Source organism: Coturnix japonica, chromosome 5 (assembly GCF_054131305.1).
Source record: "Coturnix japonica strain WE chromosome 5, WE-NBRP24, whole genome shotgun sequence".
Taxonomy (NCBI): Eukaryota; Metazoa; Chordata; class Aves; order Galliformes; family Phasianidae; genus Coturnix; species Coturnix japonica.
In genome coordinates this window covers 33,295,479-33,314,855 of record NC_140667.1, presented here as the reverse complement: position 1 = coordinate 33,314,855, position 19,377 = coordinate 33,295,479, and the positions used below count along the sequence as shown (strand labels likewise).

The following is a 19,377-nucleotide window of genomic DNA, read 5'->3' as shown; positions in this document are numbered from 1 at the left end:
TGCATACTTTTTGATTTGGAGTAGTTGAGGTGGTCACACGATGGACCATGATGCAGGAGTTTGTAGTTTTGATCTTTAAACAGTGTACGTGGAGCTTTTTTGTGTGAGATGGACAGAGATAAAGCTTATCTTTTGTAAAATATATTATAGTAGTATTAATTTCTAAGAGTCGATTCAGATTTATTTCCTTTTTCCATCAAATGTGCTTTCTTCTTTCTCCTTTTAATATATATTAGGTATCTTCAGGAAGTAGGTTATACAGATACGATATTGGATGTACGCTCCCAGCGGGTAAGGTCTTTGCTTGGGCTCTCCAATTCAGAACCAAATGGTTCAGTAGAGACAAAGAATTTAGAGCAGATCCTCAATGGGGGCGAATCTCCTTCATCAAAACAAAAGGGACAGGAAATCAAAAGGTAAGTGAGGAGGTGAGAAATGCGTGTAGTTTAAGTTTATCTATGTAGTCATTTTAATGTACCAAAGTTCGCGAAGAACTTCAGACTCTCAATTCTCTGAACTGTGAGCGTAGCTAACTACAAATGATTATGAACTTCATTGAAACTGATTGTATGCCTTGCATGGGAAAGATAGGGTTGTATGACATGTATTCAGGTTCAGTGCAGCTTTGGAATTAACATTTTAAGGAAAGTTACAGCTGAGTGATGTAACTTGAAGAATTAGACTGCTGTAGAAACTTCATACAGTCATTTCTTGGTTTTTGCTAGTTTTTAAAATTGTTGAACTGTTGAGTCAGACAGCCATTGTGTTAATGTTAATGAATCTCCCAAAAATCTCATGAGCAAGTAAAACTTTCTCCTTGTTAATTTTTTTGTTTTTGTAGGAACTCTGGTGATGTTCTTGAAACATTTAACTTCTTAGAAAATGCAGATGATAGTGATGAAGAAGAGGAGAGTGACATGATAGAAGATATTGCAGAAGGAAAAGAGAAGCATCGGATAAATAAGAAACACAAAGTAAAAAAACAATTTTAAGATATTGTTTTGCATGCACAAACTCTATCTTAAAAGGGAAATATCTTTTCTTTTTTCCCCTAGATAGTTAAAATTATGTCCTTTCTCTTATTCCATGCTAGAAAATTCCTTCACTGTGATTTTTTTTTTTTTTTTTCACACAAGGAGGTTGATTTAGGGCAGTTATACCACCAATTTTCTGTAGTGTTTTGTAGTGTGGAAGTGCCAGCGGCTGCCTTGAATTTTCATAAGTAACTCAGCTGTCATTCAACATTATCTCAGCTTAGTGCAAGTTTGAATGTCCCAGCTTGACTTGTTAGGAAGGGTTTTACTCTGTACCTGTAGTTAATAACTTGTACATCTAGTACAAGTTGTTGCTAAACATCATGTCAATATTCTTTTCTAATAATTACTTTACTGTGCTGCTCTCTTTTCTTTTGTAGTAAACAAAAGTAAACAAACTTTTCTTAGAGTAAACAACTCTACTTCTGTGTGGGTTTGAATGTGTTTCATGTTGAAAATACAACAAAGTCTTCAATGAGCATAATTGCTATCATTTATAATTAGACGTTTGAGTAGATAAAGGTTGGTGGTTAAAATGCAGAAATGTTCTTCATTTGATTGCAGATTGGTAATGAAGGTTTAGCTGCTGACCTTACTGATGATCCCGATACTGAAGAAGCCTTGAAAGAATTTGATTTTTTAGTGACAGCTGAAGATGGTGAGGGAGCTGGAGAAGCCCGAAGTTCTGGAGATGGAACAGAGTGGGGTAAGATGCTAACAAAACAATTTAGAAATGAAGTAATACTTGTTCATGACAGTACAGTACCTTCACAGGTTGCATGGGTGTGTGGATGGTTGTGATGCTGGTTATTAGCTATTAATGTATTGAATGTTGAAGCTTCCATATTTTATGTTATTTTAGTTGACAGAAATATAATTATACTTCCAAATGTTTTGCTTTTGATTCCAGAAAAATCCAATTAAAGGAATATATTGCTTGAATAATAAGACCAGGATTCTGAATGTTTTTGTATTTGAATTAAATTGGCTTTTGAATTTTGATTTGTGTTCTTTTTTTGTGATAGGGAGCTTTAGACTTGCGTTCAGCTTAAATTAATTTCTTTGGTGCCCTTGTAAAAATTAATTTTGAAAGTACCAAGGATTAGAAAGTGTTTGTTGCTTGGAAAAAGTCAATAACCCTTTCTTTTAAATTTTTTTCCAAGCTCATCTTTGTTTCTAGTTGGAAGGTGAAGGCAGGCAAGTTGTAACCTTTACTTTTGGTAGTATTTACTGGGATTTAGAAGCATTTTAGTTGCCTTTAAAGACTATGTCATTTGACTAGTGTATTGGTCTTCTTATTTAGCCAAGCAGGCAGGTCTGTCAGTAAGAGAATTCTCTTAGGTCCTGAAGCCAAGGTTCTGATTTTGAATTTGCGCTTTCCTTTCAAATATTGAGTGCAAAGAATTCTGGTTTCTGAATCAGTCTTACCAGTATGATGTATAGGAAGACATACATAGCACTTCTTTCATAATGTAGCTCTGTTTTCTTCTCAGTGTTTTTTTCCCTCTTTCAGCATACCCTGTCACTAGCATCCCTACCATTCCTTGTTCTAGTTGAGGATTCAGGCTCTCTGATAAAAATGCAAAGAACTAATGTTTCCAAGCATATTTCTTGATAGAGCTTCTAATATAAGGAAATCAAACGTAGCATATTTTTGCTTTCAATAGTTAATCGTCAAAGTAGTATCAGTAGGTCTAACTCCAGATATGCCAAAACTTTTCATTACTAAATTTGATGGTTACATTTGTGCTGTTAGAAACTTCTGCAAATCAGCCAGCTACTGAATATGGGCATTTTCCTTTTTCTCTATAATACAATTATTATAAGCACATTCTTCCTATTTATAAATACCTGATTTAATGTACTTAAATTGTTTTGAGTTATTGTGTTATAAAGTCTCTGTCATGTGATATTTTGCTAGGAATGGTTTATCTTCAGAATAGTGAAAGATGAGCAAATTCAAGCAATTTAAAACAAGGTATACCATTTTTCATTGAAAAATGAATGTAATTGTCAATTAGAATTTTATGCTTTGTAGTGAAACAGGATCTAGAAAAGGATCGTCATGTAAGTTCTGTTTGCTTAGGCAAAAGAAAATTAAAGCAAATGTTAACAGTTTGTATGCTACTCATTACAAGTGTTATACATCAAGTAGTCATCTTGTTTTGCTTATGATTTTCATGTCTAGCATGTTAATCAATGAATTTTTCCTCTCTATAAAACACATTCTTTTTATGTAACAACGTGAGTCAAACTGCTCAGAATTCTAAACGGGAGAGGGACTGGAATTGAAATTCTCTTGGGTCATTTTTTAAAAATAATGAAATTTGAGGGGGGGAAAGGAGCCTCTACTGAGTGATATTGGCTGTTGGGCATTCTGGATCCTCTGTATGGTCTTGGTGCCAATTAGTGTGGATTATAACCTCTATGGGTGACTTGAAGTTTACTATTAGAAGAGACTTCTGGATGTCTTCCAGTTATGTGACTTTGTTATGAAAAGGGTGAGTGTAGGCATACCTGAGGGAAACTCTGTTAGGTTTTCCAGTAATCTGAAAATCATTTGAGAGCCTCCCTGTTTCGTATGAGGTATAATTTTAATTAGTTTTCTATTTCTGACCTATGTTTCAGTAGCCAACAGTAGTGTTTTTGAATATTTGTTTGCAAGCTTGTTTTTCCTGTTTTCTAACCAAGTTAGCCCAGTTCCTTCCAGTTCATTGCCTCTTGAACTTTCAGTATATCCCACAGACTGGATGTTATTCCTGTCTTGTCACTGAGTTATGTTCTCCTGGTTTCATATGTCGCACCTCTTAAAACGTCCCAGAATTATATACAAGAATGTTTTGGTTTCTTTTTTTTTTTTTTTTTTTTTTTTTGTTTTTATGCAACACCATTACATTTTTGTTACACGTGTTCTGCTTTTTAGTTGAGTTTTGTTAAATGCTTATTTGTACTGCTACAACCTACTTCATTATTTTCATTCTATTAATGTTTTTTGGACTATTGTTTGTTTTTGTTCCTCACTGAATTTCCTTTTTGTTTGTGTGTTGGGGGGAAAAGGGTTGTTTGCTTGTTTATCAATTTCCTTCCCAATTTCTTTGCACATACCTTCTGTCGTCTTTTTGTGCCTCATGTGTTTCCTGAATATGTGGTAATTTTCTGCCACTGTTTTGACCCTGTATTCATAAAGGTTGAGATCTTTCTGTTTGCAGTTTGGTAGCTGTGGCAGTAGTTCGGTGTAAGATGTAATCCTTCAGTTTCCTTTTCCATAGATCCTTATAGACAATTCTTGAAATTTCCCCATCATGTTCTATTTCCTGCCTTCCCCATCATTATGGTTTCTGTGTATCACCTCTTTATCAACTTTCATTTTCATTTTCTGCCCCTTCTGAATGATGTTCTTTCTATAAATTTGTCTGCATCCTAGAATGTATTCATGTTCTTGTTATTTTTTATCATGAAACATTTGTATGTAGGCTGACTCTTACTGGTTTTACTGTTTTGCTATCTAAGTGCCTTTCTTTCTCTGTTGCATCTGGATCCTCTTGTGCGCTTCTGTGAATCAAATGGCAATAATATCAAAAGTTGCTGTTTTGTGGAGACACTGATATTGTAGGTATAGCTGGAAGTTGGGAACCGAATAACTTTTATTATGTTTAAAAACATAATAAACAAAGTTTGACTGATGTTTAGTTGTTTCTCAGATGAGGTCCTTCTGTAAGTGTTACCTTTACCTTGTCTTGGAAACTAGTTTATCCATTTCCTGCTGTAGCCTTTCCAGAAGGGTTTGAGACAGCTGAGAAATTTTGAGACTTGCTGTGAACATTAAATAACTTTCCAATATTTGTCAAATGGAAAAAGTTGTCTTCTGAAATGCCTGTGGAATGTGGTATTTTTGCTTTTTCCAGTGGGTAGATGCTGAAATGCAGTGGGAAGTCAACTTAATTCACTTACATGAATTACTTTTATCAATCTTCATTTAAAATGCTATTTTTCATAGACTTGTTTCTCTGGTTATGTGTAGGACCAAGACTTCTTTCTTGTGCATGTAGAATGAGTGTGAGAGGATGCATGGTGGTCTTCATGAATAAACTGGTCTGACTTACTCAGCTCGCATTTTCATGAGTAATACAGCATGAATACTTTTATTTGCTTGTTTAACACTGGCTGAATAATTTCTTAACACTGTCTTTCTAAAGATGCAGTAATCTTTCTGAACACCAATGAATTTTTCTGTATTTTCAAGTATGCAACATAAAAAGTTACTTATTAAGCTTAATTTGTTTGCTCCGTAGTAACAAATTAATACACAATTTGCAATTGTGTAACTGGTACTAAACAGTGTCTTGGAAAACTATGAAACAAGATTTTGTATTTTGTAAACTTTAAACTGAGACTGCACCTTTTAAAGATTTATTAAGAACTTGTATTGATGCTCTTATACAGCTATTATATTAAATAGCCAACAGCTTGCATTGCCAATTGCTGATTTTTTTTCTTTTAATAATATGCTGCATGTAGACAAAGATGACCTGTCCCCAACTGCTGAGGTTTGGGATGTAGACCAGGGACTAATAAGTAAACTGAAGGAACAGTACAAGAAGGAACGAAAGGGGAAGAAAGGGGTAAAGAGTAAGTGCAGATTCTGAATCTTGTAATACAACGCTTTTTTGCCTATCTGTATAGAAGACCTTTTTTTTTTCCTCATGAGTTCTATTTGTTTTTGTTTTTCATTAAATGTTTCTGTAATGGGGGCAACCAACTTTAACTTTCTACCTGCTGAATGTGAATATATCAGAGCCTTTATCTACAGTCAGTCTCATCTCAAAGAGGTGTGCTGAAACTGAAATAGGTGAAGAGAAATAACGTGCTTTTTAATGGGAGTACAAAAGTAATGAACAATTGGCATTTTGGGATTATTTGTACTCCAGAAGGTTTTCTGAAAGAACATTTAAGCTTTTTCCACATCTTAAATTAAAATACTGTAGTACTGTTTTGACTGCTGGTTGTTTCAGTGTTTGTTTTGTTATTTGGGTGTTTTGGGGTGTGTCTATTATTTTTTTTATTTTTAGTTTTGTTCTTTTTGCCTGTTTGGTTTTACTTTTTTTGCATCATGAGCCTGAATCAAGCTGTAATCGCTATTTATGGGCTGGCAGGGTTTTTTTTTTCTTTTTCTTTTTGCAATCTGAGGCAATGTGAGAATGGAAGAAAAGGCCTGTCACGTGACTATGAATTTTTTTATGGCTTCGTTTATTTTGTGGTGCCTTTTACTTTTCTGTGCAGTTTCTAGGTTTTGGCTAATGCTTTACTCTTGAAGACTTTACAGACCTGTTGCCCTTTTATGAACTGTGCAAGTTAAACTGAATTTTCAACATTACGTACCTGTAAAAAATTCCATTGTGATTTATATCATCAGCTAGGCAAGTTTTCTAGTGGACACAATGTTATTAAATTGGTCTCTGGAGAAGCTCTTTTGCAGGTGTTATGCTGGTTTGGTTTTTTTTTTTTTTTGTTTGTTTGTTTCTTAATTTTTATTTGAGATATTTAAAAGTAAAAAATAGGGTTTGGAAAATTGTGTGAATATACACTAACTAAATCAGAAGATAATTAAGATATAGTGCTTCATTAAATGATTCTGTATTCATTAAGGTTTGAAATGATTTTCTAATCGTAATGTACTAATATTCAGTTGATGCATGTTGTTTTTCAGCAGTTCTGCACAACTCTTATGCACATATGCATTCATGCATGTAGACTAATATTTTCAGCCAGAGAACAAAGATTCTTGCCCAGGTTTTGGATTAATTTTTAGAACTTATGGTAGTAATCTGGATGTCAGTAAGCATCACTTAATGTATTAGCAAGCATCTGACACTTTCAGATTCATGGTTTCTAGTTAAAAATTGACCTTTCAATTGCTGATGTAATTGAATGGCCTGAATGCACACAGTAAAAGTGTGCAGTTATGGTGGGACAGGTTTGTTGAAATTATTCTGTCTGTAGACTTATGTCAGCTTTTTATTAACACTGAGACTGAAAATAGAAGATCTTCTTTATTTCTCCTTCTAATGCTGAATCTTTCACAATCTTCACACTGCATATTCATCTTTTTGCTCTTAAACATTTTTTTTAAGTCCATTGTCAGATTTGTCAGAATTCTGAGATCTGTGGCAGTATTTATGGTCATTATGATCAAGTAAGCATTTTGATCACCACCTCTTGCTGTGTATTTTTCGGGGGGCACAGTAATAGGGCAGGTGTTCTAATGGATTCTTCTATTGAGCGTGTACCTAGTGACTGTACCATAATCTGCAGTTAGACTGATAACTCATGACTTCACGGCCCTGACATGGATGTGGAAACTTAATGGAACAGAAGTTCATTTTATTCATTTTGTTACTTCTCTTGTTTGTTCATATTATGTTTTGAGTGGGACACCTAAACTTAGGTAATCCACTCTTCACAGATAAATCTTAATAAGGTTATTCTTTTTCCTCCATTGTTTTTAAATGTCAGGATAGTCTATCTACTATGTTAAATATTATGTTGAATTCTTTTCTTATTAGAGGAAATTAAAATGAAACAAGACCAAACAAAAAATACACAACGCTTTAATTGCCTTTATAGTATCAACAGTAAAATAACTCAAAGTCTGGCTGTTGAGGTTGTGCAGTGGAGTTGGGTTTGTTTGCTTTGTTTCTGTCTGTAACATTAAAACTATTCACGTGATATTCTAGACTTTATTGTGAAAGATAAGAAGTGTAGTTTCCACAAGACTGTTTTCTTGAAAGCTTGCCTTTTCCACTAATAAGTTGAATTTAAGATGTGAGACATCGTCCCCAAGTTTGATAAAACCAGTAAGCTTAAGCAAATCAGAGACTGACTGTTTTTCAGATATAATTTGTCAACTTTTCACAGCATGATTGTAGAGATGAGAAATGTCTCTTCTGATAGAATCCACTCAGATTATTAATTCTCAGCAATATAGTGATATAGAGTTCACATCTTTATGTTGAAATTAACATTCTTTACTGATTTTTATTCCCCCTTTCCCTCCCTCATCACTTATTCATCTTTGCTTTTCCTTTTCTTGAGTCTCAAATGAATTGTTCTTTATTTATGGAATGATTTGGATTTTACTATTTTCATTGCATCATATGTTGATGCAGAAGGCTCAGGCTACAACTTCTTGGAGGCAGTAGAAATCAGTTTGAGTTCTTATTCAGCACAGAGAAGCTACTGCTTATTTTTGACCTTATTTACTTTTGACTTCTGGAGAAGGAAATGAGATTCGAGGTGTTCTTTAAGTCCTTTTTTTCTTCTGTTCACTGGGGTGATGCCTTGAAATGTAGCTGCTTACGCAGTGTCAGCACATTTTTAAGGATTAAAATCTTTGTAACATTTAGCGTACTTAAACAGTGATATGAAGGCAAGTAATCTGAAAGCAGAAATCTCATACAGTGCGTATGTCAGGAAGACAGTCACAGAATAAAGACTTTTTTTAGCATGAATTACAGGGAAGTTATTGAAAATAACAGGTGCTTGTTTGTTCAGTGTTTCTCCCTCTTTTGTGGCGGATTGAGGGCTGTTCTGAGATGATTCCTGTAAGTAAGCTTGCTGAAAAGCACTTTAGGGCAAGACTGATAATTCCATTGTTAAGGACATAATAAATGACTGACTGGTTCAAGGTAGCATTTGGAACCAGAGTGAGCTGGATTATTGTCAGTTTTTCCTCTGAGTGTGCTCTGATACAGACTTCTTATTCTCATATGTTTGAGGTGAAGGCATTTACAAAAGGTGCTTTCAGTTTGGATGGGGATAAAGACGAGGATAAAATTTGTATACACATCAAGAAGACTAATTAATTAATCTTCTGGAGAATGAAGAGTGTTTTCAAGTAAACATCTCAGGGTACCAGTCATGACTTTTATCATGTAGTCTAGTGGTTACTTCTTAATATTTTCAAGAATATATCTTCTCTTGATCGCTTTAGATAGGTGACTGGCTGACAACCAGCTGGAAAAGATACAAAACAGATTTGTGGTCTGAGTGGTTGAAACCCAACCATTTAATGGTACTTTTAAAAAATTATTATTATTAAATGAGATCTCACTGGCTGACTGCAATTAACTGTTGTACCTTTCAAATGAGATCTTATCCCTGTTAGTGTAGCAGCTATCAGAAACAAGTGTTGTTGGAAAGGAGACATTCCTCGTACTAGTGAGGAACAACATCTTTCACCTCTTTGGAGTATCTTTTTAGACCTGTCCTCTTCAGGTCAAATGTAGTTCATTTCAGTCTGCAGATCTCTTCAGAAAGTGATGAGAGGATGTGATAGAATAGGTCATCCAATAGAAGGTAGTTGTGCACTGTAACTGCAGTGTGTAGTTAGAAATGTAGTTCGAAGTTTGTTTCAGTTGCCCAATAAAGGAAGTTATTTTAAGAACTTTCTCTTTAACATTTGTGTGTGATAAGTGCTTATGACACAGACTTTGTTTCCCTCCAGTCTAGCTGCTTCCTTTGCTTTACAAACTAACTGGAATGAAATCTTTTCTGTTTACGCTTTTAAAGGAATGTTGTGTGTTCCCATTAGTAATGCTGTTTGAAAGAAATGTTTATCTGCTTTCACTGTCTCCTTCAAAATTCAAGTAGGTCTCTGTATTAATCCTTGCTTTTTTTATCCATCTGTGTCTTAAAGTAATAATAATATTGCTTTACTTCTGGGTTTATTGGAAAACGATTCTACATAAGGATTAGAACCAAGAAAGAAAATGTTAAGTATTTCATACTTCTTTATCTGAGATCATAGGTTTCTAGACTCATCATTACATAAGTGCAATGAAACCTAGCCATTCAAGATACATGCTACATAGGGGAGACTTTAGGAAGCCAGTTTTATTCTCAAACCATTATGAGTAGGAGCTTTCATAAGTATGATAAACAATGAACAACAAGTGTGTTTTAGAATTCAGCTACTTAAATAATTTTGCTTTTGAGAAGTGATCTGTAAATCTAGTGTTTACCTCTTACTGGGTCATAAAGTGAAGGCTTTGTTTTGGTTTGTATCTTCTAATAGGAGTGTTGTGTCAACTCAGAGTGTAATAAAATGCTTCCTAATGCATACTTCACCAAAAATTGATTTGTTAGAAATTACTTATGCTCTGTAATATGCATGTAGAAGTAGTAAAACTTTGTAGAGGGTTTTAAAGAGAAATACATAACATAAGCATTTTAGTTTGTTTATAATATATTTGCCAATGCTACCTGTGAGGACTTCCTTTTGATTAAAGCTAGTAAAGTGTTCTTGTAGCAGGAGTCTGTTGCTGAAATTTCACTTATGGTTAAAGCTTTTATTTTTAATGGAAGCTAGAAGTTGAAAACATAAGTGAATTTAATTAAAATATTTTTAATTAGAACCTACTGTTTTTGTTAGCTAGAATCTATATTATGAAATTAATGCACATAATTTAATATATTTTATTTCTAGAGGCAGGCTTATTTAATGAATTCAATGCACATTTGCATTTTCATTTAGTGGTGGTCATGTATTTTAATAAACAATTTATACAACTCAAATACCATTCAAAACCAGGGAAAGTTAATTGTTTGTTGCAACCCCCCCCCCCCCATCCTCTCCGATTATGATTTATTTATACTTTTCCCCCTCATTTGTGAGCTTATCTTTCATTTTCAATCTTTCTCAATGTTCAGTTGTCTAGTATAGGTAGTTCTGTATTAGCAAGTGTTTAATTCATGTGTATTTTTATAATTGTGTTCTTTTGATGTTTGGCTTCTCACAAGGGCTGTATGATGAATTTTTCTCTCCTACAGGAAATGATAAAATAGATGAACAGAATACAAAACATTTGGTTTTTGATCTGGTGAATTCGGACTGTTTGCATGTAACTACTCTTGATTTCCAAAAGATCAATTGTATTTATATACAAAGACAAAAGCAAAGCATTTTGTTTATTTTAAGGAGGTCCCATCAGTAATTTTTCTTGTTTGCTTAGTTTAATGGATTTTTAGACTTCTGTCAAGTCAAGCGGTAGCAATCAAATGAATTTTTGCTGCTGACGTTAATTTACAGGAGTCAACAGGACAAAACTTCAAGACATGATAGCAGATCTGGGCGATGATGAGATACCCCACATCCCTTCAGGAATCATTAATCAATCTAGGTCACCCTCTTCTAGAATGACTGATCATGAAGGTGCAAGAGCAGAGGAAGGTACAAAAAATTCAGCTACTTATTGTATTTCAGGAGATTTCTTGTAGAAGGCACACGCTGTCATTTATTGTCCCCTCTATAAAGCTTAATACAGTTGCAGGTTGCCACATCATTATTATTTACAGGTATTCCCAAATGGTTTCATGAGACTGTAGCTGTGGCTTATTGTTATGGACCTATATTTCCTAAGTATTTTTAAACAATTTCATATACAGCTGTGTGTTCTGAAACTATTTAATATTAAGTCATTGTTTGCAGAGCCCGTGTAGCAAAATGTTGTATGACTAGGGTGTTACTGATTGAGGGTTAAAAGGTGAGTATTAGTGTTTGATATCAGTTTGTGTTTTTGAATGAAATTTATAAGTAACTTAAGAGACTAATTAGTCTCTTTGTCCTTAAGCTTCATGTTGATTTACTATTTTTAAATTCTCTTGTCCTATTTTATGTATAATCTTAAGCATTTTTCTACAAAGTATTAGGTCCAGTTTCAGGATTAGCTTGTGCAGTGAAGGTTAGCAGCATAATAATATCCACATAGCCCAAAGTCTTGTTATTGAGCTGTCATCTACAGTTTTAAGGTTTGACTTTTAAGGGAGTACTTTTCAAGATTACAGTACTGTGATATAAATTGTCTGCTTTCAAAAATAAAAGTGCCCAACCAATTTCACATTTTGCTCCTCTAGGGTGATCTTTGAACCATAAGCCCTGGCATGGTATAAGCTATCCCAGAAGTCAAAACAATTTGCATTATTACTGTTGCTGCTTATTGGTTCTTTTGTTTTTCCTTAATCCTTGCTGTTGTCTGTCCTCCCTCACCCTCAAATTTCTGTCTTGTTCTAAGCAGAGAAGTGTAAAGTTTGTGGGGAAGTGTTTTTGTTGCTATCCTGCACTATTACTTTACCTGTTTTGCAGCCTTCTATTTTACTGCCTTCCTTTTCATCTTTATTTATTCATTTACTTATTTATTTTACAATTTAAAGATGCACAAGTATCAAATTAACCTGTAGGATGCAACTGAAAAAAACTAATGGCAAAGTTTCTTTTGCAGAAATCAGTGTTGCATGTACCTTGTAGTATCAAATATGAATGTGGTCTGATGGCATAGAGCTGTCTGGCATCTCAGTAACTATGTAACTGCTACAGTGTATTTTAAATGGCACGTTACGTCATGTCTCTTTTAAAGGCATTATATCTCTAGTAATACAGTATGAAGCAATCCTTCTGAAGAAATAGATTGTAGATTTGAATTTGTTAAGGGCTGACTTTTGTTGTGTGGTTCCTGTAGAACAGACTCTGTGCTACACTTCAAATAAAGATTGTCCAAACTGTTTTCAAGTAAACTGCCTTCAGAATTGTATTTCTATCTATTTATGAGCTTATATGATTATTTCAGTTCAGTTTGCTGTATTAAGAGCAGTAGTATGGATATCTTTATCTGTTAATTGTCGTTTCTCCATAACTTTTTAGCTGGAATAGTAGTGTAAGTTTTGCTGTTTTGGTTAGAAATTCAGGAATTCTATTCTGAATATCATGTGGCTTTCTAACTCTGCACAACCCCTATTATAAAAAGATGAAGTTAAGCACACAAGCTTAATTTGCATTCATCCTAAGTCTGCCCTTTGTAAATCTCAGATATTTAATTATCTTAATATGGCTTTTTTTTTTTTTTAATTTTTTATTTTTTAAATTCAGCTGTAGTCTTCAAGCTAAGGTTTTTTGCAGTCAGTTTTAGGGAACAATTGTATGTCATGCTAGGGCAGGCTAGCGTGATGAATGTTACCAAGCTGTAATGTTCTTGGGGCTGTACTTAAGCTTTATGCTACATTCTGCTATTAAAGTGTTCCAGTTCTGTTACAAATGGAGTGGCTGAGTGGTTGGAAATGCTATTTTCATGTAGAGATTCAAGTAGTTTTTAAGCTCACTTTTTTAGTTGGGTTTTTTTTTGGTTTTTTTTTTTTTAACTTGGTGAAGTTGAGAGGATCAGAATAGAAACTATAAGTTGTGTTAGAACTGTGGTTCCAATTTTAACTATGATTCTCATTGGCCATGAGTGTATATTTTACATTCTAAAATTTTTATTTCTACTCAAGTTCAGGTTTAAAAATGAGAAAATTGTTATGCTGTAATAACATTTTGTAGTCTCGGCCATTAAAAATAAGTTTCTGTTTTGATGTAGTGCATATCTTCAGAAATAGAGCGTACAGCATTAATCTGAGCCTTGATTCTACCTCCAGTATATTGTGTAAAGAGTTATTTTTGTTGGTTTTTTTTATTTTGTGGAAATAATCTCTTTTTTTTAATAAGAAAAACATTTGATGATATTTTTTTTTCCATATGCCTATTGATATATGCCCAGGTATGGATCTTTTCTTTTTGTAGCTTTAACTTCATGCATATTTCATTGTATTACTTCTCTGTCATGTACATAAAAGGTATATAAAAAAAAAATCCCAGTGCTGAAAACCTGTACAACTTGCAAACATTCTTCAGTCTTTAACTGGATGTCATATTTGCATAAACTTATTTTTAGAACTAATCAAAATGTAGTTATGCTATGTATACGTATTGGCAGCTTTAGTGTTGAGAAATGTGCTTCTACATTTTAGATAGTGTTAACTTAGAAATTTTAAGGAGATGTTGAAATTGATAGGTTTATGTATAGACTTTTACTGTGCAATTTTCAGTGGTAGAGCTTCGCTCATGAAAGCTGTTTTACTAAGCACTGACAGTATTAATCTCATACACTGTTAGGAGGATAGACTTTGGGAGCTCATTTAAACTATGCGAGCATGTCTTAGGTCAGATAGGACTCACAGCATCACAATGAGGATTGAAAGTGTCCTCAGGTGTAAAATGAGGATGTTGCCTCCTTTCCCTGTGGTCTAGGAAGCTCTGTTTCTCTTATTGTGACTTGGGAGGTTTGGCTTATAAGTGGACCATTGTGTTAGTGAGTGTGGGACTGTCAGGGCAGTGTAGGTGATCCAGGTTTGGAATTTCCAAATAAAGTAAAATTTTTTCTTTTCCCTTCTTTTTTTCTGTCAAAAGAAAACCAAGGAAATCTTGAATATTTAAAAAAAAAAAAAAAAAAAAAAAAAGAAGCTAATTATTATTTGTTTGAGGGTTTCACTGTCTTAAATTATTCCAAAGAATGTTTGTGGTGTTATTTCTAGCTTCATATAGAAATACTGTATCTCACTTTAATTCTAGTCAGATGTTTAGATGACAAAAAATAAAAAAATAAAAAAATTGCATGTGCTAGAGCTTTATTTCTAAGAGGATTAGAAATGAGAAGCACTGTCACAGTGATGCCATAACTCAGTGAAATTTCTGAAGATGTCAAATAAGATTTAATATGCTTTGGAAATGCTTATACTTTACTGAAGTTCCCATTTTGCTGAAGTTGATCTAAAATGCCTATCAGGCATCCTGTTTTTTTTTTGTTTGTTTGTTTGTTTTTCACAAAAGAGAAAGATGATAAGTAAAAGCAGCTTCTAATAGTATGCTCAAGTATTAGTTTTTTAGCCTTTAGTCATATTCCTCACCACTAAGTTGGTATTTGGGGATATTGTAGAAGGTGGTAAACAGTATTGTTGATTGTAAAGAATGTGGGTGAATGTTTGAAACTTTATTGTTCAGGTGCTTGTTCAGAATGAATGGTTTGTAGGTAATTTGTATTTATTTATTCTAAATGGCAATTAATAAAAATGTTAACTTGGGGAGGGCACAGGTATTTGAGTTAAGTAGTAGTTGATTTTCAATTTTAGGAATTTAAAATTACACGTTTAGAGAAAGTAAGATTCACAAATCAGAGATATTACTTTTCTTGAATAATCTGATGACTTGGAGTAGAAGTTTTGCAGGAGACTTTGATCTGAGATAAAAATACTTCATCGTGGAGGCAGAGATATTTGATTAGTATAGAGCACAGAGACCTATTTACAAATGGTGGGAAGGCAGGCAACGTGGTGTAGTCAGTGTAGTATTATTTGGAGATGTAGGACATAGATTTGATATTGAAAAATGATAAAACAAGTCACTTCATTCTTGTTACCTTCTCACATCAAATAATATGTAAATTGTAGAATTACGTACATCTTTGTGGGCAATTTGAAATGAAATTACTGAAATTGTGATGAAGAATTGTGTTTTTAACGTGTTTGCATGTGTGTTCTTTTTTTACTTGGAGTGTAGTATGTGATGTGTACTAGTTCAGTTTTAAACTCTGCTTTGCTTGTTAGTGACAATGCAATTTTTCATCAACGTTTAAATTATTGTACTGAAACTTAAAGAAACTTTTATTCTTTGTAGCTGAGCCAATAACGTTTCCATCTGGAGGAGGCAAGTCATTTATTATGGGTTCTGATGATGTTTTGTTAAGTGTACTGGGCCTTGGAGACCTTGCAGACTTGACAGTAACAAATGATGCAGACTATAGTTATGATGTAAGTGCAATTTTATTTTAAAATTCTTTTTACAGTTTAATAAATGATAGCTTCCCTCTACCCTGTCCCTCTACCCTGAATGTTACCAATGCAGAGAACAGAGCTCTTAGTAGCAAATATTATTTGGGAGGTGAAGGGGGCATCTTTTGGATGTACTGTGCATTTTAGATGATCAAAATTAAGATGACCTGTTTATTTTCTTCTAACAATTTCATTCATATTTTGTAACTGGGGGATGTGTAATGACATATAGTTTGACTCCTTAACATGAATTTCTTTAAATGAAGAAGCAATTATACATTGCAATGGAGTACTGAGAAAACATGGCATAAAACATAAATATTTGTACAAATGTATTGCTCTGCTCCACTCTTCCTGTTTATATGGTGTTAATAGCATAAACTATCTATTACTGTTTATTTTTGATGTAAACTTCTAGGGAGTATTTTCAGCATTACCTAGTGATTTGAGATTGTCATTTACCACGTAAATTAAGTTACTTCCACTGGGGTTTTTCTTTCTTTCTTTTTTTCTTTTTTAATTGCCTAATAATATTTGACTAGTTAGGGAAAAGTCCAGGTAAGTCTTACATATTGTACCGTGTTTAAAGTATCTTGTTAGTTTTGGGGGTTTTTGTTACAAGGTCTGGAAGTACTTAAGCTGCACGCCATTTTATTTAATCATAGTTGTCCGTAAGTATTTGTAAGTGATAGAAATACTAAATGTTTTCACGAGGTAAATGTTGATACATTCTTTACTGCAAGGTGTTAGGTTGTGTAATTAGATTTCCTGATTGAAAACTGAAAACTTTAAGTGTACATCCTTTTATAAAGATATAAAAAGTTCAATAAAAACACTTTTAAAAATATTTGCCCTATTTCATACATTTATATAATATATTGCCCTGTTCACAGAAAAGATTAGTCTTCAGATTGTCTGATTCATTTTGAATGACACAGCACTTCTGAGAAATCAGATAACTTGAAATCAGAGTTCAGTTTCAGTTCTTTGTCTTATCTGTCTCTGGATTTTACAATCTTCCAAGCTAAATCTGCCATATAATTATATGTAAAAATATATGACAGACAGACAGACTTGAGGATTGTGTGCAATGTGTAGAATATAACACATTAAAAAATAAATTAAATAAATCAGTTAAATCTGTGAATAAGTGGACATGGAAGAAAAGGTTTCTTTAATAATTTCAGTGGTGTACGTGGTTAAGGCAGCTTAAATTTGAAACATTCAGAACTGGTATTAAAACAACACCCCTAACCTGTCGTAGATTACACTGTGGATTATGAAACTGAATAGCTTGGGGTGCTTTCTTACATAGTCTTCTATTGACTTGGTTTACCTCAGAATGCTCTTCCTTGTATATTCTCTGAATACTAATTTGTGTGAAGAAAAAAAAACAAAACAAACACAAAGCAGTTCAGAATCTCAAAATCAAGGTACTGAACTTCTTGGGTTTTTTGTATTCTCATTTTACCAACAGGTGCTTCAGAGTTCTTGAATTTTCAAGACTCTTTTGCTAAAGGCTGTTGAATTTGAGGGATAAATGGAGTGGTCTCATCAATCCTTAATTATCTGGCAGTTAAAGGAGACAAAAGACATGAATAAGTGTTTTTGGTGTTTGTTTTTTTTGTTGTTGTTGTTGTTTGTTTTTTTTCATTCGAACTGGATCCTTTACCAAATAGAAATAAGAAGTGACTGACTAGTTGTCATTCAGTTTTCTTTCTTCCTCTCTAGTCTTCCTTTCCTAGTTCTCTTAGGGACTTTGAGTATAGCTGAAAAATGTGTGTTGACTTCTTCTTGTACTTGAGAAGAAAAACTTTTAATACTAACTTGCACAAGTAGGAAGGTTTTCTTAATGCTTTTATATAAGAAGGGAATCTGTCCTGCCATGGATCTGAAGAGACTGAAATTCAGACGGTATGTAGTTCTCTTGCATCACGATCATAGAATTACTCAGGTTGGAGAAGACCTTAAAGATCACCAGGTCCAACCGCAGCCTACCCATAGTACCTAACTCCAACAACCCTCTGCTAAATCATATCTCCAAGCACTACATCCAGACGTTTCTTAAACACATCCAGGTCTTTTTTAGTTTTGTTTTTTGGTTTGTTTTGTTGGTGGGTGGTGTTGTTTTTTTTTTTTGTTTGTTTGGGTTTTTTTTGCTTTTAAAAATCTTCCTCAGTTGAAGTTTCTTTCAGTCTGATTCTCTGGTGGTTCGTAAGGCAGAATGACTGAGTTGTTATGTGCTAGGAAGTAGGCATTTCCAGTTCTAATTGTTCTTCTAATCTATTCAGCATTTCCTTCACTGCCCTCCTGCCTTAGTAAGAATTTGTGGGTTCTTGTTCTCTGTTTTAGGTTTAAGGAGATGATGGTAAAGGGTTTTTTTTGTTGGTGGTGTTTCTTTTTTTTTCTTCCTTTTGATTTTCAGTGATTGGCATTTCAGATGGCAGGTTTGTTTTTGATTGGCCTTACTGTTCTAAACATCTGCTTTGTGACTTTTTGTTGATCCAGAGACTGGGATAAAGAATTTATCTTATCTCTTTAATTAACATCCACTGAAGAGGTAGGGAGAGGGCTGATGGGAGAGATAGAAGAAGCTACAGAAGATATATGGTACTGTAGCTGTATCTTCCTTTCTTTATCTTCTGGCTTTCACCAGTAGAGCATTTAAAACTTAATGGAGCTGTGTGTCTACGCCTTTGTTTGGAGAGGTTTCTGATTTGTCCACCTCAAAACATTGATATGGCGTTACATCTTATATTTTACTTTTTTATTTTGCGACTGTCCTGTTCTTTATCTGACATTTATCCTTTGTAGTCAGCAAATACATTTTCCAAGTTCTCTGTCCATGTTTTTGTGACGTACACTTTTTTGAAATAGAGTACTGTTTGTTTTTTCATTAGGGGTCACAGTGATCTTCTTTTAAAAGATGTTAGTTGTTCACTTGGTAAGGTTCTTTAAAAAGATGGACAGGGAGAATTAAACAAAAATCTGTTTATATTTAACTACGTTTCAAGGAAAGGTGTTCATAGTGTTTTCTTAGAAGAACAAGATGCTGATATCTGTTCTAGGAAACAGGAAGTCTTAAAGCCTTACTTAGTGTTGGAAATGCAGCTTCTTTTTCTAAAGTTCTGTCAGTTTGGTACCTTGTGTTTCAGTGTCTCTGAACTACTGAGAATGAAGTTACTGGTGCACCAGCCATTTTAACAATAGCAGTTAATAAACTTTTTGTTGTTTTTAAGTAAGGATGAGTGTTCTCAGTCCTAGTTTTCTTGAAAACAAGTCAAGTAAAGAAAAATCACAAGTGTAACAAAAATCATTGTACGCCACACTGAAAGAATCAAGGTCTTTTCTTTCATCCAGGGTGTAAAGTGTTGAAGTTAAGCACAGCTGTTCTAGATGCTGGGCTTTAATTTCTGTAAGCCACGGACTGCAACAAGTGCATGAGGCAACAGGAGTTAGCCAGATAGATGAATGTATTTATATAATGATGATCGGAAACATTAAGGAGCTCTGTTAGCTAGAAAAATACTTTCTTAATACTTAAACAGAGCTCCAGAGTTCTACTCTGCTTCTTCATACAAAGAGGATATTATTCTTTGTATAAAGGCTGTGCAGTGCAGTATAGTTCTAAATAACTTAAAAAGACAATAAA

At 33.8% G+C, this 19,377-nt stretch overlaps 1 protein-coding gene across 9 annotated transcripts in view; it reads left to right on the top strand.

Moving 5' to 3' along the window:
* Positions 1 to 19,377, top strand: part of STRN3 (striatin 3) — a 50,799-nt gene that overhangs the window by 21,571 nt on the left and 9,851 nt on the right. For 3 of the 9 annotated variants that reach the window (XM_015864939.2, XM_085549072.1, XM_015864938.2), the window contains exons 5-10: positions 237 to 416; positions 842 to 974; positions 1,599 to 1,740; positions 5,553 to 5,663; positions 11,122 to 11,262; positions 15,571 to 15,704. In XM_015864939.2, coding sequence (XP_015720425.1) covers positions 237 to 416; positions 842 to 974; positions 1,599 to 1,740; positions 5,553 to 5,663; positions 11,122 to 11,262; positions 15,571 to 15,704 — 841 coding nt within the window. The remainder of the gene's footprint in view (positions 1 to 236; positions 417 to 841; positions 975 to 1,598; positions 1,741 to 5,552; positions 5,664 to 11,121; positions 11,263 to 15,570; positions 15,705 to 19,377) is intronic. The other 6 variants (XM_085549075.1, XM_085549074.1, XM_015864943.2 and 3 more) reach the window with 3 other exon arrangements.